The sequence below is a fragment of the Sinohyriopsis cumingii genome, chromosome 10 (assembly GCF_028554795.1).
Source record: "Sinohyriopsis cumingii isolate HCF-2022 chromosome 10, ASM2855479v2, whole genome shotgun sequence".
In the NCBI taxonomy this organism is placed as follows: Eukaryota; Metazoa; Mollusca; class Bivalvia; order Unionida; family Unionidae; genus Sinohyriopsis; species Sinohyriopsis cumingii.
Window position 1 is genome coordinate 3,447,688 of NC_142970.1, and position 27,721 is coordinate 3,475,408.

At 36.0% G+C, this 27,721-nt stretch overlaps 1 protein-coding gene across 7 annotated transcripts in view; it reads left to right on the plus strand.

Annotated features, from left to right (window-relative positions):
* LOC149789501 (advillin-like) overlaps positions 1-27,721 on the plus strand; it is a 169,852-nt gene that overhangs the window by 98,083 nt on the left and 44,048 nt on the right. For all 7 annotated transcript variants that reach the window (XM_089971531.1, XM_089971537.1, XM_089971534.1 and 4 more), the window contains 6 exons: positions 1,923-2,023; positions 5,878-6,015; positions 10,661-10,747; positions 15,236-15,307; positions 21,186-21,290; positions 26,605-26,688. In XM_089971531.1, coding sequence (XP_089827657.1) covers positions 1,923-2,023; positions 5,878-6,015; positions 10,661-10,747; positions 15,236-15,307; positions 21,186-21,290; positions 26,605-26,688 — 587 coding nt within the window. The remainder of the gene's footprint in view (positions 1-1,922; positions 2,024-5,877; positions 6,016-10,660; positions 10,748-15,235; positions 15,308-21,185; positions 21,291-26,604; positions 26,689-27,721) is intronic.

Consider the following 27,721-nt stretch of genomic DNA (forward strand, 5'->3'; position numbering starts at 1 on the left):
AGTGTAAAATTCAAAAAATAAATTTTTCCCTAGAATACAAAGTGAAAATGAAAAAAAGAACTTAAGTATTGCAAATTAAATCCCCAAATAATCCCAGAATTACAGACACAAGTCCTAATAATTTAAAGATCTGAATAAACTTTAGTAAAATCCAAATTAAGTCCAATGCTGAAGGTATTGATGTGTCTATGATGACCTGTATACTGCTCATGTGCCAACAGTCATTTGTTGAAACACAGTAATATAATTCCAGGTTTGAATTCACTATAAATCCCAGTGAATGTCTCTGTTCAAGAATAATATTTATTTAATGAACACTCTGTATTTCAAGAGAAAATTCACTTTAATTGAAGAATTTGAAGAAATAAATTCCAGCCCAAATGAAGTAGTGGTCACAACAATAATACAAATTGACTTCTACTAGATCTTAAGCATGAATGAATAATCTTTCCAGTGATATAGTCCTCTACTTGACCTGAGGTCACAGTTAACATTTTTTTTAAAATCATTGCCTAACGGAAAATAACTTTCGATAAAGTTCTTAATGTTTACAGAATAAAATGATAGCTATAATTAGCAGCCTGTTACTAAAATTATAATATAAAATGTGTAGTAAGCAACAAATAGACCTGGCAATTCATAAGGAATTTCCAAAGTTCAAGACAGATAAACATATTTACTACAAAACTAAAATCAATAATTCAGTCCAGGTAGAAAATGAACTTAATTTTGGACAAGGTCAAGTCCAACATACAATGTTGTTTTTATAATAGCATATAATCAGATTTAATAAAATTTAAAAAACCTAACTAACAATCAATGCAAATTAAATATACATAACATGGGAAAAATAAATTTGAAGGCTTTGAGAACAGTAACAGGTGATACCTAGAGTGCGAAGCTGTTGGGATAGCCTGAATTTTTGTTGTGCATAAAATTTTTTTTTTTTAAATGAACCATGACTTTGCTCCAAAGTATTCTCAAGATGTAATTCAGCCTTTTGTTGTTAACAATAAGACCTACATCACTCAGTTATTGAATACTACTTACTCGGCCCCCTTTGTGTTCAGCTACATAATCATAAATCATTTCTGCCTTCCACATTTCAGCTTTGGAAGATGTTACTGGTTGAAATAATATGTAACCCTTCCAAAACAGAATCTTAAAACATAGATGATTCAGGATACATATAAAATTCCAGTATATTATGTCCATTATGGGTAGGATCAAGTTCAGCATAAGTGATTGAAAAATGCAGTAGCTTAAATAATGATTCATTCTTAAATTCTGTTTCTAACAATAAGTTCTGCCCATACAGATAAATAGAAACAGCTGAACGCTTTCTGATGGAATGTCATTAACTAAGAGCATGCTGAACATTTTGTGCAGTGAGCAAGATATTTACAAGTCTCATTTTAAATTAGAAATTGTGATGTCTTGTAAAACTGGTGCCTTGTCTAATTTGTGCACAGTTGAGTGAGCAGTTATACACAGATACTAGATATACTCTCTCATAAGTCAAGTCGGAACTGCAAACTGCACACACCCACATCTGCCATTGCATAATGTGCTGGCAGATCTGAGTCTCTGCAGTTTGTTAGGTGTAATCAGTAGATTGAACAACGTAGACCCTGATGTAGGTGCATTATGTAATGGCAGATCAGGGTTATGTTTTATTTAGTGGGATTCAACTTATAAGTTGGTATATATGGTATGTATGGTGTGTAGTAGATATGGAATGGATTAATTTTATGCATGGTGTGTAGTAGATATGGAATGGATTAATTTTAAGTTATTTTTTGACCCTTCAAATTTTAAGTTCCCTGATGATGATGAATATGCCAAGATTCAGTACCTATTTTTCATCAAGTAAAAAATTTTTATGACGTTTAGGTGAAAATTTATGTTCTCATTTTTTGCAGCCAAAACCATCCAGACTAAATTTGATGCAGCCACACTTCATGCAAATGCTCAGCTTGCTGCTGAAACTCAGATGTTTGATGATGGATCTGGAAAATGTGAGGTTGGTTATTTGTTTGATGATGGATCTTTGCAATATGAGGTTGGTTATCAGTTTGATGATGGATCTTTACAATGTGAGGTTGGTTATCAGTTTGATGATGGATCTTTGCAATGCAAGGTTGGTTATTAGTTTCATGATGGATCTTTGCAATGTGAGGTTGGTTATTTGTTTCATGATGGATCTTTGCAATATGAGGTTGGTTATTTGTTTCATGATGGATCTTTGCAATGTGAAGTTGGTTATTAGTTTCATGATGGATCTTTGCAGTATGAGGTTGGTTATTAGTTTCATGATGGATCGTGGCAATGTGAGGTTGGTTGTTAGTTTCATGATGGATCTTGGCAATGTGAGGTTGGTTATTGGTTTCATGATAGATCTTGGCAATGTAAGGTTGGTTATTAGTTTCAGGATTTGATTCCCATTACCAAAACACAGAAGTCCTCCTCTTATGAGATCACCAGTATGTGATAAAATGGAGGCCTTTAATGAGGCAGACCAAAAAATGGCTTATGTGTGTGTATATTGGACAAAAAAGGAAACCACACAATTCACCATTTACCTTGCTAGTTTTTGTTAAACAAGCATGTAGAACAAATGATTCCAGAATTTATGTTTTGAGAGAATATGATAAAATTTATACTCTTATAATTTCATTGACAAAACATTTTGAGTGCTATAATGAGGCCACTCTCTTGACTGGAGGATACTTACGAGAGGGGAGGAGTAATCACTGTTTATGATACATTTTTCTTATGATTGTTATTGAACCTGTGTTAGCAAGCATCCAGAGAGCAGTATTGATGATGATGGTTTGGCCATTGTTACAGTTTTATTTAATTTCAAACTTATTTACATTTGGTACATAATGTTGGAGATCTTGATTAAGATTGCATTTCATAGAACAATTGTCTGTGTCCACTATATTAAATGGTTCTATATTTTTGCTTTTATCTGTTGTTTTATTTATCTCTTATTGATTTTCAACATTTATTCCTTTTATCTTGAACTGCTTTGGTGGCCTAGTGGTTAGAGCGTCCACCTCGGATGCGGGAGGTCATGGGTTTGATCCCTGTCTGAGTCCTACCAAAGACTTAAACAAATGGTACTAACAGCTGCCTCACTTGGCGCTCAACATTAAGAGGTTAATGTTAGGACTGGTTGGCCTGGTGTCAGGATAATATGACTGGGTGGGACATCATGCTACATGTCTGCGGTATGATGCCCCAGTGCTAGACATCACTATAAACTGCCAAACTGCAGACATCGTAGCAATATGAATATAAAATTGTTAAAGCTACATTAAATATCTAAATCACACGCGCACACCTTTTTATCTTGTACGATTGCATGTTTATGTTTGAAACAGTTTATCTGTCTAAATCTTTTTGTAAATTTGTACATTTACAGTTTTGGAACTTGAACTTTAATTGGTCAGGATTATGCTGATGTGTCATTAAAATCTTTGGTTACATATTTATGAAGAATAAATGTATGATTTGATATCTGCTAGTCTTGCAAACTTTTATACAGTTTAGATAATTTACATATTAATGTCACACACACACATAATTCACAGTAGTCAATTTCCCCTTTGTTACAAGACCAGTATCAAAGGTTGTGTAATCAATTAAAATTTTGACTGGCACTCTGTAGTGTTGAACAGGTAATTTTGTTTAGCATGACATAAATTTACAGTGATTACCTACTCTTTCTGATCACATAAATTTACAGTGATTACCTACTCTTTCTGATCACATAAATTTACAGTGATTACCTACTCTTTCTGATCACATAAATTTACAGTGATTACCTACTCTTTCTGATCACATAAATTTACAGTGATTACCTACTCTTTATGATCACATAAATTTACAGTGATTACCTACTCTTTCTGATCACATAAATTTACAGTGATTACCTACTCTTTCTGATATAAATTTACAGTGATTACCTACTCTTTCTGATATAAATTTACAGTGATTACCTACTCTTTCTGATCACATAAATTTACAGTGATTACCTACTCTTTCTGATGACATAAATTTACAGTGATTACCTACTCTTTCTGATCACATAAATTTACAGTGATTACCTACTCTTTCTGATCACATAAATTTACAGTGATTACCTACCCTTTATGATGACATAAATTTACAGTGATTACCTACTCTTTCTGATCACATAAATTTACAGTGATTACCTACTCTTTCTGATCACATAAATTTACAGTGATTACCCACTCTTTCTGATCACATAAATTTACAGTGATTACCTACTCTTTCTGATATAAATTTACAGTGATTACCTACTCTTTCTGATATAAATTTACAGTGATTACCTACCCTTTATGATGACATAAATTTACAGTGATTACCTACTCTTTCTGATCACATAAATTTACAGTGATTACCTACTCTTTCTGATCACATAAATTTACAGTGATTACCTACTCTTTCTGATCACATAAATTTACAGTGATTACCTACCCTTTATGATGACATAAATTTACAGTGATTACCTACTCTTTCTGATATAAATTTACAGTGATTACCTACTCTTTCTGATATAAATTTACAGTGATTACCTACTCTTTCTGATATAAATTTACAGTGATTACCTACCCTTTATGATGACATAAATTTACAGTGATTACCTACTCTTTCTGATCACATAAATTTACAGTGATTACCTACTCTTTCTGATCACATAAATTTACAGTGATTACCTACTCTTTCTGATCACATAAATTTACAGTGATTACCTACCCTTTATGATGACATAAATTTACAGTGATTACCTACTCTTTCTGATATAAATTTACAGTGATTACCTACTCTTTCTGATATAAATTTACAGTGATTACCTACCCTTTATGATGACATAAATTTACAGTGATTACCTACTCTTTATGATGACATAAATTTACAGTGATTACCTACCCTTTATGATGATATAAATTTACAGTGATTACCTACCCTTTATGATGACATAAATTTACAGTGATTACCTACTCTTTCTGATTTAATCCATACTTACCAAGATTATTTATTAAACAAATGTTAGATTTGTTATGTGCAGCATGGCTGTCAGTATGCATGTATGCACATATTTTTTGCCTGCAAATTGGGTGTTTTTCTGTGAAATTCCCTGTGGCTTGAGATGTAGAATAGATCTGTTGAGCCCTTTGCATCATGCCATATGAAGAAAGTAATGGGGGTGGGTAAGTGATTAACATGCCAGACATATGTCCAATATAGTGCATGTTCATACTGTGCCATTGGATCAGTCTTGGTCAGATGCTGTGTTGCATCCTGGGACAAGACACTTTAGTCCAGTTGCCTTAGCATTAAATAACCTACTTGTGTAGCTGTGTCTTAAAGTGCCAAACCAAATTAAACTATCTGTATGTAGACCAGTCCTTCAATCCTATTAGTGTTTAGGACAGTTTTTAGGCATTGTGTTGGAATATTTGTATTTAGGACAGTTTTTAGGCATTGTGTTGGAATATTTGTATTTAGGACAGTTTTTAGGCATTGTGTTGGAATATTTGTATTTAGGACAGTTTTTAGGCATTGTGTTGGAATATTTGTATTTAGGACAGTTTTTAGGCATTGTGTTGGAATATTTGTATTTAGGACAGTTTTTAGGCTTGTGTTGGAATATTTGTATTTAGGACAGTTTTTAGGCATTGTGTTGGAATATTTGTGTTGTGGTCAGTTTTTAGGCATTGTGTTGCAATTCTTGTGTTCAGGTCCATTTTTAGGCATTGTGTTGGAATATTTGTGTTTAGGTCAGTTTTTATGTATTTGTTGGAATATATGTGTTCCATTAACACAGTCTTTGTCTTTTTTCAGATCTGGAGAGTGAAGGATTTTGACCTTGTGCCTATTGACAAGCAACACATTGGTGTTTTCTTTGGAGGAGATTGCTATGTACTGTTGTACACATACCATGTTGATAACAAAGAGCTCTATGTCATCTACTACTGGCAGGTAAAGTCAGATGTAAATTTAATATCATTTTTAACTTACAGACATTGGTGGCTTTTATGGATAAGCAGACAGCAAATTGAAAATCACAATGAAATATAAATCCTACCACATTTCAGATCAGGGAGACAGTGGTGTTTAATGGTACTTGATTCATTGTCTTATTTACATCAGTAGATTAAGCCTGTTTGCTCATTCATGGGTGGAGGAATTGTTTGTTGCTCTTGTCTTTTAGCACATTTCCAGCATGCTTAATGTTTTCTGAGACCCTGGATGGCTGAGTGTTCTGAGGCACTCACCTTTACAGATAAGTTACGCATCTCACCCTTGTCTGTGTGAGTTAGAGTCTCAGCTTGACCTGCATGACTGCTCCGGTGGCCTAGTGGTTAGAATGTCCACCTCGGATGCGGAAGGTCATGGGTTTGATCCCCCGCTGAGTCATACCAAAGACTTATAAAAATGTGTACTAACAGCTGCAGCCTCACTTGGCATTTAGCATTAAGAGGTTAGTATTCAGACTGGTTGGCCTGGTGTCAGGATAATGTGACTGGGTGGGACATCACTCTACATGTCTGCGGCATGATGACCCAGTGCTAGACATCACTATAAACTGCCACATTGCAGACATCATAGCGATATGACTGAAAAATTGTTAAAAATACGTTAAAAATCCAAATCACAACAACATGACCTGCATGGTATGTGAGAAAACTTGCAGTTAGCTTTGTTTAGGTCATAGGTTCTTGACAGATTCTTCCTCCACCAAGTATACTGTCTGCCATATATAGCCCATTATGAGTTGAAACACCACAAAATCTTAATGCTTTCCATCCTTGTTTGCCTGTATTTCATCTGTTGGTGATGTGTCCATACATTAGACACCCACTAAAAGGGTTGTTGTTGTTTTTGTGGGATTTAATGCCATGTGTCATCACATGATAGGCTATATAGCAAGGGTTGTTGTTGTTTTGGTGGGATTTAATGCCATGTGTCATCACATTATAGGCTATATAGCAAGGGTTGTTGTTGTTTTGGTGGGATTTAGTGCAATGTGTCATCACATTATAGGCTATATAGCAAGGGTTGTTGTTGTTTTTGTGGGATTTAATGCCATGTCTCATCACTTGATAGGCTATATAGCAAGGGTTGTTGTTGTTTTTGTGGGATTTAATGCCATGTGTCATCACTTGATAGGCTATATAGCAAGGGTGGTTGTTGTTTTTGTGGGATTTAATGCCATGTCTCATCACTTGATAGGCTATATAGCAAGGGTTGTTGTTGTTTTTGTGGGATTTAATGCCATGTGTCATCACATGATAGGCTATATAGCAAGGGTTGTTGTTGTTTTTGTGGGATTTAATGCCATGTCTCATCACATGATAGGCTATATAGCAAAGGTTGTTGTTCTTTTTGTGGGATTTAATGCCATGTGTCATCACTTGATAGGCTATATAGCAAGGGTTGTTGTTGTTTTTGTGGGATTTAATGCCATGTATCATCACATGATAGGCTATATATCAAGGGTTGTTTTTGTTTTTGTGGGATTTAATGCCATGTGTCATCACATGATAGGCTATATAGCAAGGGTTGTTGTTGTTTTTGTGGGATTTAATGCCATGTGTCATCACTTGATAGGCTATATAGCAAGGGTTGTTGTTGTTTTTGTGGGATTTAATGCCATGTGTCTTCACTTGATAGGCTATATAGCAAGGGTTGTTGTTGTTTTTGTGGGATTTAATGACATGTGTCATCACTTGATAGGCTATATAGCAAGGGTTGTTGTTGTTTTTGTGGGATTTAATGCCATGTGTCATCACATGATAGGCTATATAGCAAGGGTTGTTGTTGTTTTTGTGGGATTTAATGCCATGTGTCATCACATGATAGGCTATATATCAAGGGTTGTTTTTGTTTTTGTGGGATTTAATGCCATGTGTCATCACATGATAGGCTATATAGCAAGGGTTGTTGTTGTTTTTGTGGGATTTAATGCCATGTGTCATCACTTGATAGGCTATATAGCAAAGGTTGTTGTTGTTTTTGTGGGATTTAATGCCATGTGTCATCACTTGATAGGCTATATAGCAAGGGTTGTTGTTGTTTTTGTGGGATTTAATGCCATGTGTCATCACTTGATAGGCTATATAGCAAGGGTTGTTGTTGTTTTGTGAGATTTAATGCCATGTGTCATCACTTGATAGGCTATATAGCAAGGGTTGTTGTTGTTTTTGTGAGATTTAATGCCATGTGTCATCACTTGATAGGCTATATAGCAAGGGTTGTTGTTATTTTTGTGGGATTTAATGCCATGTGTATCACTTGATAGGCTATATAGCAAGGGTTGTTGTTGTTTTGGTGGGATTGAATGCCATGTGTCATCACTTGATAGGCTGTATAGCAAGGGTTGTTGTTATTTTTATGGGATTTAATGCCATGTGTCATCACATGATAGGCTATATAGCAAGGGTTGTTGTTGTTTTTGTGGGATTTAATGCCATGTGTCATCACATGATAGGCTATATAGCAAGGGTTGTTGTTATTTTTGTGGGATTTAATGCCATGTCTCATCACTTGATAGGCTATATAGCAAAGGTTGTTGTTGTTTTTGTGGGATTTAATGCCATGTGTCATCACATGATAGGCTGTATAGCAAGGGTTGTTGTTGTTTTTGTGGGATTTAATGCCATGTGTCATCACATGATAGGCTATATAGCAAAGGTTGTTGTTGTTTTTGTGGGATTTAATGCCATGTCTCATCACTTGATAGGCTATATAGCAAGGGTTGTTGTTGTTTTTGTGGGATTTAATGCCATGTCTCATCACTTGATAGGCTATATAGGAAGGGTTGTTGTTGTTTTTGTGGGATTTAATGCCATGTGTCATCACTTGATAGGCTATATAGCAAGGGTTGTTGTTGTTTTTGTGGGATTTAATGCCATGTGTCAGCACATGATAGGCTATATAGCAAGGGTTGTTGTTGTTTTTGTGGGATTTAATGCCATGTGTCATCACTTGATAGGCTATATAGCAAGGGTTGTTGTTGTTTTTGTGGGATTTAATGCCATGTGTCAGCACATGATAGGCTATATAGCAAAGGTTGTTGTTGTTTTTGTGGGATTTAATGCCATGTCTCATCACTTGATAGGCTATATAGCAAGGGTTGTTGTTGTTTTTGTGGGATTTAATGCCATGTCTCATCACTTGATAGGCTATATAGCAAGGGTTGTTGTTGTTTTTGTGGGATTTAATGCCATGTGTCAGCACATGATAGGCTATATAGCAAGGGTTGTTGTTGTTTTTGTGGGATTTAATGCCATGTGTCATCACTTGATAGGCTATATAGGAAGGGTTGTTGTTGTTTTTGTGGGATTTAATGCCATGTGTCAGCACATGATAGGCTATATAGCAAGGGTTGTTGTTGTTTTTGTGGGATTTAATGCCATGTGTCATCACTTGATAGGCTGTATAGCAAGGGTTGTTGTTGTTTTTGTGGGATTTAATGCCATGTGTCATCACTTGATAGGCTGTATAGCAAGGGTTGTTGTTGTTTTTGTGGGATTTAATGCCATGTATCATCACTTGATAGGCTGTATAGCAAGGGTTGTTGTTGTTTTTGTGGGATTTAATGCCATGTCTCATCACATGATAGGCTGTATAGCAAGGGTTGTTGTTGTTTTTGTGGGATTTAATGCCATGTGTCATCACTTGATAGGCTATATAGCAAGGGTTGTTGTTGTTTTTGTGGGATTTAATGCCATGTGTCATCACATGATAGGCTATATAGCAAAGGTTGTTGTTGTTTTTGTGGGATTTAATGCCATGTGTCATCACATGATAGGCTATATAGCAAGGGTTGTTGTTGTTTTTGTGGGATTTAATGCCATGTGTCATCACATGATAGGCTGTATAGCAAGAGTTGTTGTTGTTTTTGTGGGATTTAATGCCATGTCTCATCACTTGATAGGCTATATAGCAAGGGTTGTTGTTGTTTTTGTGGGATTTAATGCCATGTGTCATCACATGATAGGCTGTATAGCAAGAGTTGTTGTTGTTTTTGTGGGATTTAATGCCATGTGTCAATTCATCTCATTGTATTTGTCTACATCATAGATTCACCTCAGGGTTAAATTAAACTCCTTGCTCAAGGTTTTTAGTAGCTAAAGGAAGGATCAAGAAATAGAGGGTCTTTTGTATTATTTAAGACAGGATTTTACAATAGTCTGTGTAGATGGATATACTGGATTTTGATGTGATGAGGAAATTTCCTGCTGAACAGCATGGATTTTATTCGGAAAGCGTTTGTGGAGTTACACTTCAGTAATGCATTCATTTAAATATTTAAAAGGGGGCCCCAAGTGGTCTAAAGTGCTCTCCGTTATGGATCACTGCCATTTCACCTTTGTCTGTGCCGGTTCGAGTCTCAGATTCAGCCAATGTGGGTATGTGAGAAAGCTTGCCAGTAGCTTCTCGTGGGTCAGTGGTTCTTCCCGGGGGTTTCATCTGGTTCTTCCTGCACCATTAATACTGGCCGCCAAGTATAGCCTATCGTGTGCTAAAAATGGCGTTAAACCCCACAACAACAACAACAACAACAAATATTTAAAGCTTTATGTGGTATATTCTGATTGAATCTAGCTTGTTCTTGCAGGGCCTAAAGAGTAGCATAGATGAGAGAGGTACATCTGCACTGAAAGCAGTTGAAATAGATGATAAGCTGGGAGGTGCCGCTGTACAGGTAAGTACATATTTTTGAATAGACACTCCCAATATTTACCTGTATGTCACTAGTGACCATCTATAAATAACACAGACCCAGATTTGTATTTAATCCAGTAATTGGTCACTATTCTGTTTGTAACTTTAAATGTTAAGTACAACAACCCTGGTCTGTTTATGCATAATGGGATGCTAGATATGTCTTTACTCTGTTTGCATAGGCATAATTGGATGCTAGACATGTCTCTACTGTGTTTACATAGGCATAATTGGATGCTAGACATGTCTCTACTGTTTACATAGGCATTATAGAATGCTGTACATGTTTCTACTCTGTTTACATAGGCATAATGTTATATTAGACATGTCTCTGTTTATATAGGCATAATGGGATGCTAGACATGTCTTTGCTCTGTCTACATAGACATAATTGGATGCTAGACATGTCCCTTCTGTTTACATAGGCACTGTAGAATGCTAGACATTACTCTGTTGACACAGACATAATTGGATGCTAGACATGTCTCTACTCTGATTACTTTGGCATATTGGGATGCTAGACATCTCTACTGTTACATAAGCATAATGGGATGCTAGACTTGTTTTTACTTTGTTAGCATGCAGACATCGTAGCGATATGACTGATTTTTTTTTAAAGCTACGTTAAAAATCCTAATCACACACACACACACACTCTGTTTATATTGGCATAATTGGATGCTAGACATGTCTTTACTCTGTTTACATAGGCATGGGATGCTAGACATGTCTCTTCTCTGTTTACATAGGCATAATGGGATGCTAGACATGTCTCTACTCTGTTTACATAGGCATGGGATGCAAGACATGTCTCTTCTCTGTTGACTTAGACAAAATTGGATGCTAGACATTTCTCTACTCTGTTTGCATAGGCATGGGATGCTAGACATGTCTCTTCTGTGTTTACTTAGACAAAATTGGATGCTAGACATTTCTCTACTCTGTTTGCATAGGCATGGGATGCTAGACATGTCTCTATTCTGTTTACATAGGCATGGGATGCTAGACATGTCTATATTCTGTTTACATAGGCATAATGGGATGCTAGACATGTCTCTATTCTGTTTACATAGGCATGGGATGCTAGACATGTTTCTATTCTGTTTACATATGCATAATGGGATGCTAGACATTTCTCTACTGTTTACATAGACATAACTGGATGCTAGATGTGTCTGTACTGTTTACATAGGCTTAATGGGATGCTGGACATTTCTCTGGTCTTTTTACATAGGCTTAATGGGATGCGTGATTCTCTACTCTGTTTACATAGACATAATGGTATGATAGACATGTCTCTACTATGTTTACATACGAATAGGCATAATGGGATGCCGTATTTGTCTCTACTATGTTTATTCAGTCCAGAAACTGTAGACCTGCATAGCTTTTCATTTTTGTGCATTATTCATGTGTATATTTTGAATTACATTTGTATATAACTTGGGGCATTTAACTGCTTTGTTTTTGTCACATTGATAAATTTTCAGCGTCCACGTGTGCCCATCCATATATAAGCATGTCCATCAACACCCTAGATTGACCTTGATGTTAAAGTCATTAATTGAGTTAAATACAAGTAAGGCTGGACTAAAAAGGGGGTCTTATAATTTCAAGCTGAGAGTGTAAAAATCATAATCTGCTGGCACAGTAATGATTTCTGGTACAGTGGAATGAAAAGTTGGTTAGCATACATGCCAGTCATTATGCTTTTGGCATATTCATTATGCCTTTTTTTCCCAGCAAATTACATTTTCCGTGAGACTGCTTATAGACTACACTTTTATGCTGCATTAAAAAATAAAAATAAAGCAATAAAAAGTTGTTTTTGTCATTTTATTTTCATCTCTTTAATTCCACTTGTATAAATTTGAGAATATTCTTAAAAAGATATCTGCTGCATAAGAAAAGCATAAAAGTGCATGCCTTATTTTTTGTTTATAGTAATGATATATGACCTCATTTCCAAGAAAACAGATGGGTTTCCTCAAAAGTTGACTTTGCCTAACAGATTCATTTTTATTGATAATATAGTTAGGTAGTGAACCAGTCTATACTTTTCAAGAAAATGGTGCCAGATATAAAGTGGAATGATTCACAGTGTGAGTTGTGGATGTTATATGACGGAATAGTTAGAACATGGATTTTTTCAAGCTTCAAAACACATCAGCTCAGACAATTGAACACTGCTTTACAAACTTTAAAAGAAAAATATGCGAATAATGTAATACAGCACTTTAAGCACCCGATCATCATTGCCGAATTCCAGTTGACAATCATTCAGTGATATTATCACAATGTAGAATAGTTAATGGGTGCTGAATATAAACATTTTTTCAGTATATTTTGTGCTTGTATTCTGGTGTTAATCCCAATGGATTTTACCCTTTGTGACAAGAATTTTGACAAGCTGCAGAACCAGGTTAGTTGTAAAAATGTATCTTTTTCATACATGCTGTAATTCTGGCATGTAATATAGATTACACCTTTTACACCAAAATTATGCTTTTTTCCACTTATAATAGCAATAATTATGCTTATACCTCTGGGCGTTGGCATGTATGGGTTAGTAATTCAGTTAAAAACTAATGTTTTGTGTACTGTTCATAATAGCTATACAGTCATCCTATTGAAGAGTTACTCTAAAGTCACATAAAGTGCTGTTTCATTTACCCTGCTATCAGCATCTTCAGATGCAATATTTTCATTATAAAAAAGATACATATCATGGTTGTCAAGGTTACTGTCTGACTTTGTACATAATAAACCTTAAGACAGAAATTGTACATATGATTATATTGCGATGATTTTCATTGTGGATAGGAACAAACAAACAATAAGAGCTAATTTCATAATTAAAAGCATATTCCCGTTATCCAGATTGTACAGTATTGTAAAAATATACAAAATGTACTCATAAGTCAGGTACAACTGGAAACAACTTAGATTTGCATCTGCTGCATAATAATTTGCCAGCACATCTGGGTCTATGCTATTTGTTATACCGATTACTCATAACAAACTGCAATGACCTAGCTCTGCCAGCACATCCTGTGCTGGCCAATCTGGGTCTATGCAGTTTGCAGTATTACTTATTAGCAAGTACATATGGTGGCTAGCATGGTGCATTGACAAATATGTATAGAGCCAGTATTAAGGTAATTATTGCACAAGCAAAGAATATTTTCTTGTAGATAATCTTGTTCTAAGAAAATGCTGTAAATAACAATTATTAAAATGGGAAGAAGGTAGTCAGTTATTAAACTGGGAAGAAAGTAGTCGATTATTAAAATGGGAAGAAAGTAGTCAGTTATTAAAATAGGAAGAAAGTGTCAATTATTAAAATGGGAAGAAAGTAGTCAATTATTAAAATGGGAAGAAAGTAATCAATTATTAAAATGGAAGAAAGTAGTCATGGGAAGAAAGTAGTCAATTATTAAAATGGGAAGAAAGTGTCAATTATTAAAATGGGAAGAAAGTAGTCAATTATTAAGATGGGAAGAAAGTAGTCAATTATTAAAATGGGAAGAAAGTAGTCAATTATTAAGATGGGAAGAAAGTAGTCAATTATTACAATGGGAAGAAATTAGTCAATTATTAAAATGGGAAGAAAGTAGTCAATTATTAAAATGGGAAGAAAGTAGTCGTTGTTTTAAGTGTTAAATGGAGATGATATATTTTTTTTTATTTGTTGAAGTGTGGGATAAAATGATACCACATTTACATGGTTGATTGATAAAGCTTTTTTTGTATTACTAAGTATGCACACAATATAGAATGTTTTTATTATGCTTTATTGGTACTATCTTATTTAAACAATAATATCTTTTTTATCAGGGGAAAAATAAAAATTTCTTTGATCACTGGTTCTAGGATTTTTTAATTATGTTTTTTGTCCAGACCCTTTGACACCTGGTCTCAGTTTTTCACTGAAGTCATACCAAGATTGTATTATAGTACAAATTTATTCTATGCATTTCTGGCTTACTATCATGGTAAATATATTTTCCTGTGAGGTCCCACTTTTTTGTTTCTCATTTTTGTCTATATCTTCATTCACATGGTTCAGTCATGACTCATTTGATACTGACTTTACTGGACTTTTAGTGGTAAAAACAGCAGCATTTAAAGATCCTAATTTTAGTTCCCAGACCTTGGGCTTAAGGAATTTTTGAGACCAGTTTATTACAAATTACAGGCTTGTATATGCAGTTGTATAAAGTGTCATTAGGTGAAAGTATATACCGTTAGTTCTGCTTACTGTATAGATACTAAACTTGACACAAGTGATACATTTACAAGAAAGCTTCAGTGAAAATCTGCTGGCACATTATGTATAATAGTTAACCGAGTCTATGGTGGTTGAAGTTGATGTGTAAAACACACTCATTTGTAAAAATACTAAATAAGGATTCATCAATGCCTACTGCAGAAATATGTCTAAATATTGAATTTTGTATTTGAATAGGTTCGTGTGGTACAAGGCAAGGAACCCGACCATTTCATGTCTATTTTTGATGGCAAGATGATTATATTTGAGGTAAGCTCATGTAGTACACATTATAAATATAATACCTTCACCAACTAGTGAAATTAGAATTTTTTGATAATTTAAATCTGTTAAGTATTTGGGTTGCCATATGGGTGTGTATGTAGTGGCTGGAGGGTATTTATGTGGGTGTCTACATGGTGTCTGTTTATTGTCAGTGAGAGTACCTGTAGGCGTCCATGTGGGTGTCTGTTTGGGTGCATATGTGGATAGGCCTGGTTGAAGTTATATTTCTATATACTCTTCATCAGTTTACTTCATGATCAGAATTAAGAAAAAACATGACATACTCCAATTCTCTAAGTACCACTCCCAGTTTTGCCCTTGTGTGGGGCAATGGTGTTAAGCATTATTTTGGGGACCTTGAACATGGCTGTAACAGTGTAAATATGGTGACACAAGTTATGAGCTATATGAGGTAGGCTTTTACACCAGATGGGGTTTCTCAGACCCTTTGTTAATTAACTAGAATGGTAGCCCCATGCACATGTTTGAAAATCATTTTTTGAATGCAAGGCAGATGCTTCTCTTGCCAGACATTTCAGCCAAATACAGAGTACCTAATCTCATAGTATGTGTTAGGGAAAAGTTAGTTATTTGGATTTAAGACTATTTTGATGAGTCAAGAATGCTCATTTTCCAGAAATGGCAGTTAAACACATTGTCTTTGACTTCTTATTGTATGATAGGGAGAAAGTAAATTTTGGGATGTCCAGAGTATGTATTTAGTTCCCTTGTAATTTATTCTATGCAGATGCTTCAAGACTCTTACAAGGAAGAATGAAGCATGTTTTTTCTCACCAGAAAGGAAATCAAATAATCTAATAAGAGGTTTAGAGAAGTGGTTAATGAAAATGTGTGACCATGGTCATCTGTGTCGTTACACACTCATACTGTGTGAAGCTGATTAACCTTGGTCCTTTGTGTAGTTACTCATTCTGTGTGAATGTGATTAACTGTGGTCCTCTGTGTAGTTACTCATCTTGTGTGAAGGTGATTAACTGTGGTCCTCTGTGTAGTTATTCGTCCTGTGTGAAACTGATTAACTGTTGTTTTATGTGTAGTTAATCCTCTGTGAAGGTGATTAACTGTGGTCCTCTGTGTAGTTACTCATCCTATGTGAAGCTGATTAACTGTGGTTTTCTGTGTAGTTACTCATCCTGTGTGAAGGTGATTAACAGTGGTCCTCTGTAGTTACTCATTCTGTGTGAAGCTGATTAACTGTGGTTTTCTTTTGTTGTTATTCATCCTGTGTGAAGGTGATTAACTGTGGTTCTCTGTGTAGTTACTCATTCCATGTGAAGCTGATTAACCTTGGTCCTCTGTAGTTACTCATCCAGTGTGAAGCTGCTTCCTGCTTCCCGCTGAGTCCTCGGAACCAGACTTCAAGATTTCCTTGCATCAGTATCATCTGTATTGAAATGGCCAAATCTGTTCAGCTACTTTTTTATCTATCTCATTGCACATGTCAGTGCTAATTCATAATTCAGTTTTGAGCATAGAAAATTTAAACTTAAACTAAAGAGAATGTTTAAAACACATGTGGGCTACTTATTAATGTTCTCCAAAGCTTTGTCAGCATCTACATTAGATTGTATTAATGAGTAGAGTTTTGTGAAATCGAAATCACAGCAGAGCTGATCTTCCAGCTTCATTACCATTGACAGGAAATATCTGAAGTTATTATTTAGATATGACCAAGAAGATGACTGGTGAAGCGTATTCAGTACCATTTGAATGATAAAAAGTCATATCAAAGGACACACTCCTGGTTACTGTTAATATCAATGCATTAAAGTTCAACGTAGTAGTATATCAGGGTTCAGATTAATAGTACATTCAGAGTTCAATGTAATGGTACATCAGGGTTCAATGTAATGGTATATCAGAGTTCAGTGTAATGGTACATCAGGGTTCAATGTAATGGTATATCAGAGTTCAGTGTAATGGTATATCAGAGTTCAATGTAATGGTATGTTCAGGTCCAAAATAATTGTATATCCAAGCAGATGTTCAGAGCAACATTGTTTGCTGTAGTGCAGATGTTCAGAAACTTTGTAGCAACACTCTAGTAACCTGTTGTGTCAGTGATCTAAGTATACAGTTTTCAAATGGTCAGGCAGTTACTAAGAGCAACATTAAACTCCAGTGATCAAATTGTATCCAAGAGGTTACTTCAAATGTTTACTTATGTCAGCTGTGTGAGTGTGAAGTTTTGGTACACTACATATACCCTAAATATGGGGTGGAGTTGGGTTGAGAGGGTGGGTAGTAATTTCTGTATGACTCCTGTTTTATGCATCTCTTACAGCAGGCTGGTAATATGAAACACAAAAGTCAGTAAGAAGGATAACACATTTTAAATAGCAACTGTGTGCTAATTGTATATGCTAATTGTGTGTGCTAACTGCATGTGCTAATTGTGTGTGCTAACTGCATGTGAATGATTGCAATGATTAGGACCAGCACAACAGAGAGGATTAAGAAAGTAAGCCATCTCCCAATTTATTCTGCAAAGGACACGTTTGTGTTGGAGGAATCCATTTTATTGACTGAATTATCTAAAGTTTGAAATGAAAACAATGAAAGTGGATTAATCAGGTACAGAACAATTGTTAAAATTTGTATTATCTTGGCCAGTTATATATATCAGGTATCAGGTGAAAACAAAATATTAATTTGGCAGGAATACTCTTTGTTTGAAAACTGACATCTCAGGCATTTCACTCCACCCCATCCCACCAGTGGGAGGCACCTCTGATTTGACTGTTAGCTCAAATCTGTTGTACTAGCCCAGGTACTGGCATTATTGTTGGCACTGATTAAAGCAAATACATTGGTACAATCTCATTCAGTCTCCAATAATCTCTCTTCCCAGGTCCTAAGCTACAGCTTATGGCAGATTTCATAACACTCATCTACTGGAGAGTGATCTGAGAAGGTTAACTTTGTAAATTAGTTGTATTATAAGTAGATGTACCATGAAATTTGGAATACATCTTGATGAGTACTACACCCTATTCATAAAAGTAGGTAATTATGACCCATATTTCATGCTTCATAGACTTTGGATAAATTTTGTTTTATAAGTTTATTTTTCAAGTGCTATACGTGCTAGAAGCATGAAACTAGATGATTGTATGCAACACTATTATTGTAACTCTGCCAGTGAAGCACGTATTTTACTGCCTGCAATTATTACATACACCCCCTCACCGCAGTTTTTTTTGGGTACATGCATAAGTTTCTTCAGCTAAATGACCTGGTTGCTTATAACACGGTTCGGCCTATAATGCGGTCGGGTTCTATGGCTCCCAACTACCATGTTATTGCGAGGTCACACTGTAGTTATGTTTTGTGTTTTAAGTGTATTTCTTGAGCACTGTTCATGCAAGAATCATTGACCAAGACTCTTTTATGCATCTATTTTAGCACAGTACCTTTATAACAAAAGGTGACTTACATTTCACATTTTACTGGCTTTGGGTAAGTTTTTGCTTGTGACTTTTTTTTACATCATGTTATACTGTTACATACTGTTGTACTTTTATATTTAGATAAATTTGATGAGAATTATATTTTGATACTACACTTTTATCATATTGTTCATTGTGACCCATATTACATACTTCACTGACTTCAATTTTGTGTTTGAAGTTTATTTTTCAAATTTAATGGTTGTGTTTTTCAGTTAGTGCCACACTTTTTCAACAAAATTTGGCCACTGTCACCTACATTTAGCTAGCTATAGGTATGACTTTGCATTTTGCTCATGGCAAAATAGGGTTCTGGTGCCTTTAATACATACTATTATACCTTATCATGGAACTTTGTGAGGGGATGCATCTTGATAAGAGGGGGCCCCGAGTGGCCGAGTGGTCTAAAGCGCTCACCGTTCCGGATCACTGCCATCTCACCTCTGTCTGCGTGTGTTCGAGTCCAAGGCTCGGCTAGCGTGGGTACGTGGGAAAGCCTGCCAGTAGCTTCTCGTGGGTCGGTGGTTCTTCCCTGGGTTTTCCAGGGTTCTTCCTCCACCAGTTATACTGGCCGCCATGTATAGCCTATCTTGTGCTGAAAAATGGCGTTAAACCCTAGAACAACAACAACAACAACAACAGCATCATGATGAGTATCATATCCTCATCACAAAATTAGGTCACTGTGACCATGTTTCATGTTTTTGAGACTTTGGTACAATATCAGGTACTATTTATGCCAGAATCATCAAATTAGATGATTTGCATGCATCTCTGTTAAGCACATCTTTATCCACCCACCCCACCCCCACCCCAACCCAATGAATAATTAGTTGTATTACTAATGACAGTTGAATCTTAATGTATTAAATAATAATATCATTCAGACTGACTGCAAAACTTGTTTGGTGATATCATTGTTTACTACATGCTAAGAAACAGTGATCTGTTGAACCAATGCAGTATCCAGAACTTTTGACTGTCTGGAGTAACAAAGATGACAAAACTGGTATGTGTGTGGGTTGGTTCAAGGGCAGTTTGGAGATGGATAATTCAGAGCTGAAAAATCAAAGAAGGGACAGTTCAGAGATGGACACTTGGGAGAATGGACAATTCTGAGAGGAGACATTTCAGGGACAGTCGATTTGGAGATTGTGAGCAATGAATGACATAGGAAAATTGAACTGGTCAACATATTTTGAAGTTAAGAGCGAGAGTTATTGTTCTCAGTTGAAGGAAGCTGATGGTATCTCCTAAGATTGCATTTAATAGTCTCAGTTTTTGGTAAAGTTGCCTGTGTGACCTGATAATAATTTCCAAGTCGTGAATGAACTAGAACCCACGAATGTTCTTCCAATTCTTCTGCTTGTCATTTGGTTGCAATCACTCACAGCATCAATTCTCCTGAAGATGTAGCATGGATGTAATCAGAAGGCACCTTGATTATTTCTCCATTGGTAATATGGTTATGGCCTTTGCATAATTACTGCATCGTCATATTCCTTCCTCTCATTTTGTCTATATGGTAAAGATAGCCTTCAAATACTAACATTCTCTTTCCCTTTCCTGATATCAAGAGTTCAAGGGACATTATGAAAATAGCTGTTGCATATACATTAATGAATGGTCTTATTTATTAATAAGGTGCTTACTTATATCACTGTGTTAGTCTGTTTTTGACTGTGTTGCTGTATTTCACATCATCTTTTCATGCACATGCTGAAAGAATGCAGCTGAACATCTGAAGGATTATTTCTTTTTGAGTATACATTAAGGCATAGGCTAATTGTGTTAATATTACATGGTAATTACTATTATTCAGTGATAACATCTGGATTAGGAAAAAGTTTTAAATATGTAATATCATTGGTTAAAGTTAAACAAAAACACTCTGTCACACACGTTAGCATGTAACTGAACCCAAAGATGTTTCTAAAAGTAAAACCAGTTAATCCTGTTTTTAGTGAATCGTCACCTCACCAAATGGTCCCTTCTCCAAAATGTCCATTCTCTGAAATGTCTCTGAATTGTCTGTCTCAGAATTGTTACCTCTCTGAATTGACCTTTCTCCAAAATGCCCATCTCTGAATTGTCTGTCTCCAAATTGTCCCTTCTTCAAAATGTCTACTCCACTTTGCCTCCTAATTTTTCAGACACCAGTAGGCGACCTGGGAAGGGTAGGTGAACCCAGCAGATTGGAGGTGGGTATGACTCCAATTTGTTTCATGCAGCTGCTTCATTCCTAAGTGGTGCTGCGATATATTTTATTACCACAAACATATCATATCCCTAAAATGTATGATTTAAACTTGTTTAGTTTTAGTGTTTGATCATGTGGGTATAAAGTACGTTAAATGAAGTAAACTTGTACAATTTCACTTTGTCCTTTACAGGATGGCCATGCTGGCTGGGGTGGTGGTAAGGGCACTGTAGGTCCTGGTGATAATTATATGCTGCAGGTTCGAGGATCCAATAGACTTAATACCAAGGCAATCCAGGTTAGTATGCCCAACTGATCTACATTACAATAAACTTAATGCCAAGGCAATCCAGGTTAGTATGCCCAACTGATCTACGTTCCAATAAACTTAATGCCAAGGCAATCCAGGTTAGTATGCCCAACTGATCTACATTACAATAAACTTAATACCAAGGCAATCCAGGCTGGTATGCCCAACTGATCTACGTTCCAATAAACTTAATGCCAAGGCAATCCAGGTTAGTATGCCCAACTGATCTACATTACAATAAACTTTATACCAAGGCAGTCTGGGTCAGTGTCAGAACTGAGCTACATTCCAATAGACTGTATACTACGGCAGTCTGGGTTAGTGTCAGAACTGAGCTACATTCCATTAGACTTTATACCAAGGCAGTCTGAGTTAGTGTCAGCTGAGCCATATTTCTTATTCTCATTTGTATTAAATCTTGGGCTAAGCAGTATGTACTTGGATATGCTTTATAGACAAGAAATGTCAATATTTGTGACAATTCCAACTGGTTTCAGATGTGCCAATTTTAAATCCGATGTCAAATTAATGTTTAACATAACTTTTGTATGTTTTCACAAGCAGTGTGATGTAAAAAGATCTGAAGATTTTTATGCTTTTGCTGTTTGCAGTCAGCACTTCTTGATCTTGTCTTATCTGTTGATATGTTTGTCCATCCTGATCATCAGTACCCTGAACCATGCTGTGCACATCAGTGCTTGCCTCTATCTGTATGTCTGTCCATCCTGCACATCTGTACTTCTATATGTATGTCCATCAGACACATCTCTACTTTCATTCATCTATCTGTCCATGCTGCACATCTGTACTTCCATTCGTCCGTCTGTACATCGGGGCCCCGAGTGGCCGAGTGGTCTAAAGCGCTCTCCGTTACGGATCACTGCCATCTCACCTCTGTCTGCGTGGGTTCGAGTCTCGGATTCGGCTAATGTGGATATGTGAGAAAGCTTGCCAGTAGCTTCTCATGGGTCGGTGGTTCTTTCCGGGCTTTTCTGGGTTCTTCCTCCACCATTAATACTGGCCGCCATGTATAGCCTATCGTGTGCTGAAAAATGGCGTTAAACCATACAACAACAACAACTGTCTGTACATCTGGCACATATGTACTTCCATCCATCTGTCTGTCCATCTGACACATTTGTACTTCCTTTTGTCTTTCCATCTGGTACATCTATACTCCACTCATCAATCTATCCATGCTGCACATCTGTACTTCCTTCCATGTGTCTATTGATCTGTCAAATCTTCCACCCATCAATCTGTCCATGCTGCACATCTGTACTTCCATCCATGTGTCTGTCCAGCTATACAGTTTGTAAGATTGCACAAATGCCAGTCATAGATAAATTGCCGCATAGGTTTATACATTTGTAGATGAACAAATTTTTTATATGCTTTGTGAACTTCAGAATTTTTGGGAGAAAATCTTGTTAGTATGAATAGGATAACAAAATCTGTTCTAGTTAGAAAAATGAAATTTGGTGGGTAAATTTTGTTTGTATGATTAGATGACCAGATTTAATGTTTTGGGGCATTTCAGGAATTTTTGAACTTTCTTCACATTTATAGCAATGTAACAATAAGGAGCATTTATGTAGAGTAGCATTGGTGCCTTTGTTCAACATTGATGAGTCTAGGCTCTTACAGAAAGTAACAGGGAAAAAAGTGAAGACAACAAGCTTTGTAAAATTTAAAAAATAATTTCATTCCCTAGACTGTCAAGTGAAAAATGAGAAAAAAGTACTTACAGTTTTACGAATCAAATTCAAAAATAATCCAAGAATTAAAAAATAGAAGTCCTTGTAATCAAAAGTCCTGAATGAAACTGAATATGAATCCTGGTGAAGTCGAAAATGGAAGACAATGACATCTGTTTTAACCTGTGAAGTGTTGCAGTGTCAACAGTCTCTTGTTGAATCACAGAAAATATTATTCCAGATATTTAATTCTGTATAAATTTTGAGAAATGTCTTTGTCCAAGAATTAATTTAGAACACTAGTTTATTTCCAAGGAAAATAATCACTTGAAATCCACTAATTTGAAGAAAATAAAATAATTAGCCCAAACTGAACACAACATAAACAACTTGACATCTCAAGTGTTAAGGCACAACTGGCTATTCTTTCTCAATACATCAGCAATAAGTCTAACTAAGATGAGAAACAAATTTAGAAGTTTGTAACAATAAACATGTTTCATATCACGTACTCCAGGTATGGCCTTGACTTAACTTAATAATTCTTGCAACTTCACTGGTTCTGAATCAAGGTCAGAAACTAGATACAGTGTTTCTTTTATTAGTTGTTTATTTAAAAAAAAACAGGTCAAACAGAACTGAACTGAATCTCTGGACAGTGTCAAATTCAGTAAATATATATTACAAAAGCATGTAGTGGAATAAAAAATGTTTTTAAACTAACAAACAAACAATTAAATTAAATCAAATATAAATTAAATATATAACACACAACAACACTTTTAGGTCATGTTTATATCCTTTATTTATCATTCTGTGTAGGTGGTATTTAGCAGGAGTATTGCTAATTATCAGGTTATCAGTCTTGTGCTCAAGATGTAATGAGGCTTAGTTTGAAGTGTGCATTAAACTGTAGGCTTAATTTCCATTTCAACTTTTAGGATAAGATTTTATTTATACCTATTTCACCTTCACTTTCATCAGATCTCCAAGTTAGGATGTGTATTCTTTTCATGGCTGTTATTAATAATTACAGACATTTGTTGAAATGTGACTGGGGATTGGTACTGGGTGTCTGCTGAGTTCAGATCCATGGTACATTGAGTGTTGAGGCAAGTTTCTATTGCACTATGATTGAATCTCTTCATCCCTTGATCAGGGACTTAACATATTAAATTTATTTAATATTTAGAGAAATACTAGTTACCATTGTAATTTATTTCCCTGACATACTTTTCATGCTTGAAATTTTTTTTTGTTTTTTGTTTACATATCTTGGCATTTATGAAGGCTAGAGTTGTTGTATCACTCTTCTGTATAACCACCTATTGACATGTCATCTGTATAACCACCTGCTGATATATCATGTGTATCCACCTGTTTGTGTGTCCATTTGGATATCCATATGTATTTGCACACGTTGGTGTCTATTTGTTTATCCACTTATTGGTATGTCCATCTGTATATCTACTTGTTGGTGTGGCCATCTGTATATCCGCTGGTTGGTGTTTCAGTCTGTATATCCACTGTTGGGTGTGGCCATCTGTATATCCACTGTTGGGTGTGTCATTCTATATATCCACTGGTTGGTGTTTCAATCTGTATATCCACCTGTTGGTGTGGCCATCTGTATATCCACTGGTTCATGTTTCAATCTGTATATCCACCTGTTGGTGTGGCCATCTGTATATCCACTGTTGGGTGTGTCAGTCTATATATATCCACTGGTTGATGTTTCAATCTGTATATCCACCTGTTGGTGTGGCCATCTGTATATCCACTGGTTCGTGTTTCAATCTGTATATCCACCTGTTGGTGTGGCCATCTGTATATCCACTGTTGGGTGTGTCAATCTATGTATCCACTGGTTGGTGTTTCAATCTGTATATCCACCTGTAGGTTTGGCCATCTGTATATCCACTGTTGGGTGTGTCAATCTATATATCCACTGGTTGGTGTTTCAATCTGTATATCCACCTGTTGGTGTGGCCATCTGTATATCCACTGGTTCATGTTTCAATCTGTATATCCACCTGTTGGTGTGGCCATCTGTATATCCTCTGGTTCGTGTTTCAATCTGTATATCCACCTGTTGGTGTGGCCATCTGTATATTCACAGATGGGTGTGTCAATCTATATATCCACTGGTTGGTGTTTCAATCTGTATATCCACCTGTTGGTGTGGCCATCTGTATATCCACTGTTGGGTGTGTCAATCTATATATCCACTGGTTGGTGTTTCAATCTGTATATCCACCTGTTGGTGTGGCCATCTGTATATCCACTGGTTCATGTTTCAATCTGTATATCCACCTGTTGGTGTGGCCATCTGTATATCCACTGGTTGGGTGTTTCAGTCTGTATATCCACCTGTTGGTGTGGCCATCTGTATATCCTCTTGTTCGTGTTTCAATCTGTATATCCACCTGTTGGTGTGGCCATCTGTATATCCACTGGTTGGTGTTTCAATCTGTTTATCCACCTGTTGGTGTGGCCATCTGTATATCCACTGTTGGGTGTGTCAATCTATATATCCACTGGTTGGTGTTTCAGTCTGTATATCCACCTGTTGGTATGGCCATCTGTATATCCACTGTTGGGTGTGTCAATCTATATATCCACTGGTTGGTGTTTCAATTTGTATATCCACCTGTTGGTGTGGCCATCTGTATACCCACTGCTGGGTGTGTCAGTCTATATATCCACTGGTTCGTGTTTCAATCTGTATATCCACCTGTTGGTATGGCCATCTGTATATCCACTGTTGGGTGTGTCATTCTATATATCCACTAGTTGGTATTTCAGTCTGTATATCCACCTGTAGGTGTGTCAGTCTGTATATCCACCTGTAGGTGTGGCCATCTTTATATCCAACAGTTGGAGTGTCCATCTATATATCCACCTGTTGGTGTGGCCATCTGTATATCCACTGTTGGGTGTGTCAGTCTATATATCCACTGGTTGGTGTTTCAATCTGTATATCCATCTGTTGGTGTGGCCATCTGTATATCCACTGTTGGATGTGTTAATCTATATATCCACTGGTTGGTGTTTCAATCTGTATATCCACCTGTTGGTGTGGCCATCTGTAATCCACTGGTTGGTGTTTCAGTCTGTATATCCACCTGTAGGTGTGTCAGTCTGTATATCCACCTGTAGGTGTGGCCATCTGTAATCCACTGGTTGATGTTTCAATCTGTATATCCACCAGTAGGTGTGGCCATCTGTATATCCACCAGTTGGAGTGTCCATTTATATATGTACCTGTTGTTATGTCCATTTGTATATCCACTTCCTGATGTGGCCATATGTATATCCACCTGTTGGTTTATGCGTCTGTTTATGTGTCCATCTGTATATCCACCTGTTGATATGTCTATCTGTATATGCACCTGGGTTCTTCCTAAAACAATTTATACTGGCTGCCACGTATATACTTTCTTGTGCTGAAAAATGGTGTTAAGCCTTACAAAAAACAACAACTGTTTGACCATGGAAGTCTCCATCTGGGAGTCTGGTATATAACATGTCGCTGAAAAAGAGACAAGTGAGTTCCATGAGCAGTCAAATTTTTATTAATTTAAGAAATTTCTCGTATTCTTCAGGTGGCTATGTCTGCTTCTTCGCTGAATTCCAATGATGTGTTTGTCATATTCACCAAAACTGCAGTCTACATCTGGTCAGGAAAGGTAACTCGAATATATTTCTTGTCTACTTAGATCATTTAGTAAATTAACATTGGGAACCAGGTGTTAATGTTAGTGATTGGCAAAATCATTAAAGGAGTGCAAGTTTCAGCTAGCAGTTCATTTTATTAAAACAGTTTAGTGGCTTTAACTTGCTGTTGTTTGTAGATATTTGTTTTGAAGTCACCTGACATCTGCTAGCGTAATGTATGATTAATACATAACTTATAAATACAGGTGAAGCTCTATTTATGCCACATGTTCCAGAGGTTATGGCATAAATTGAAATTGGTGAAATATTAAAATAATTTTTCCCATAATAATAATAATAATAATGACCTTATTTAAATATGGTAACACAATTAGCTAAGAACTAATCTACCTTGAGGCCCTCATACAAAGGAATTTATTTATTTTAGCTGCATCTCTGAAGCCACTGGATATATTGGGTTTACAACAAGGAAATAGAGTGGGCATTTCTAATCTCAACTGGAATACTATTCCAGAGCAGAGTTCCAGAGTATTGGAAACTTGTTTTTAAATAACTCCTTATTTGGTTTGGGAATTTTATACTGTTTGGTAGATATGGATCACAGGTGGGGAGTATTACCAGGTAACCTATACTGGAATAGTGATTGTAAGTATTCAGGAGCACTATTATTACATTAATTTGGCTTTTCTCAAGCAGATTCAGTCTTTTATAGGTAATATTTTTAACCTACCAGCTAAATTTTCCTTGCTTTCTTTCTGGATTGATATTAACCCAAATGCTCTTTTTTGAAGATGTTACAGCTTTGCTGTGATTTTGCCAATCATAGGATTCTTGAAAAATTAAGGACTTTCTTGTGCAGATTATATCTAGGGTTTCAAGTAATGATTATATATAGATAATTGGCTTCCAAAAAAATACATATAACCATTCAGCATATGGCGCCAGAGATGGTGTAGAAATGAGCACATTGATGCAAGTTGAATGCTATATCTTCACTATAGATGACATTAAAATAAAAGTGCATACAAATGAAAATGGTTAACT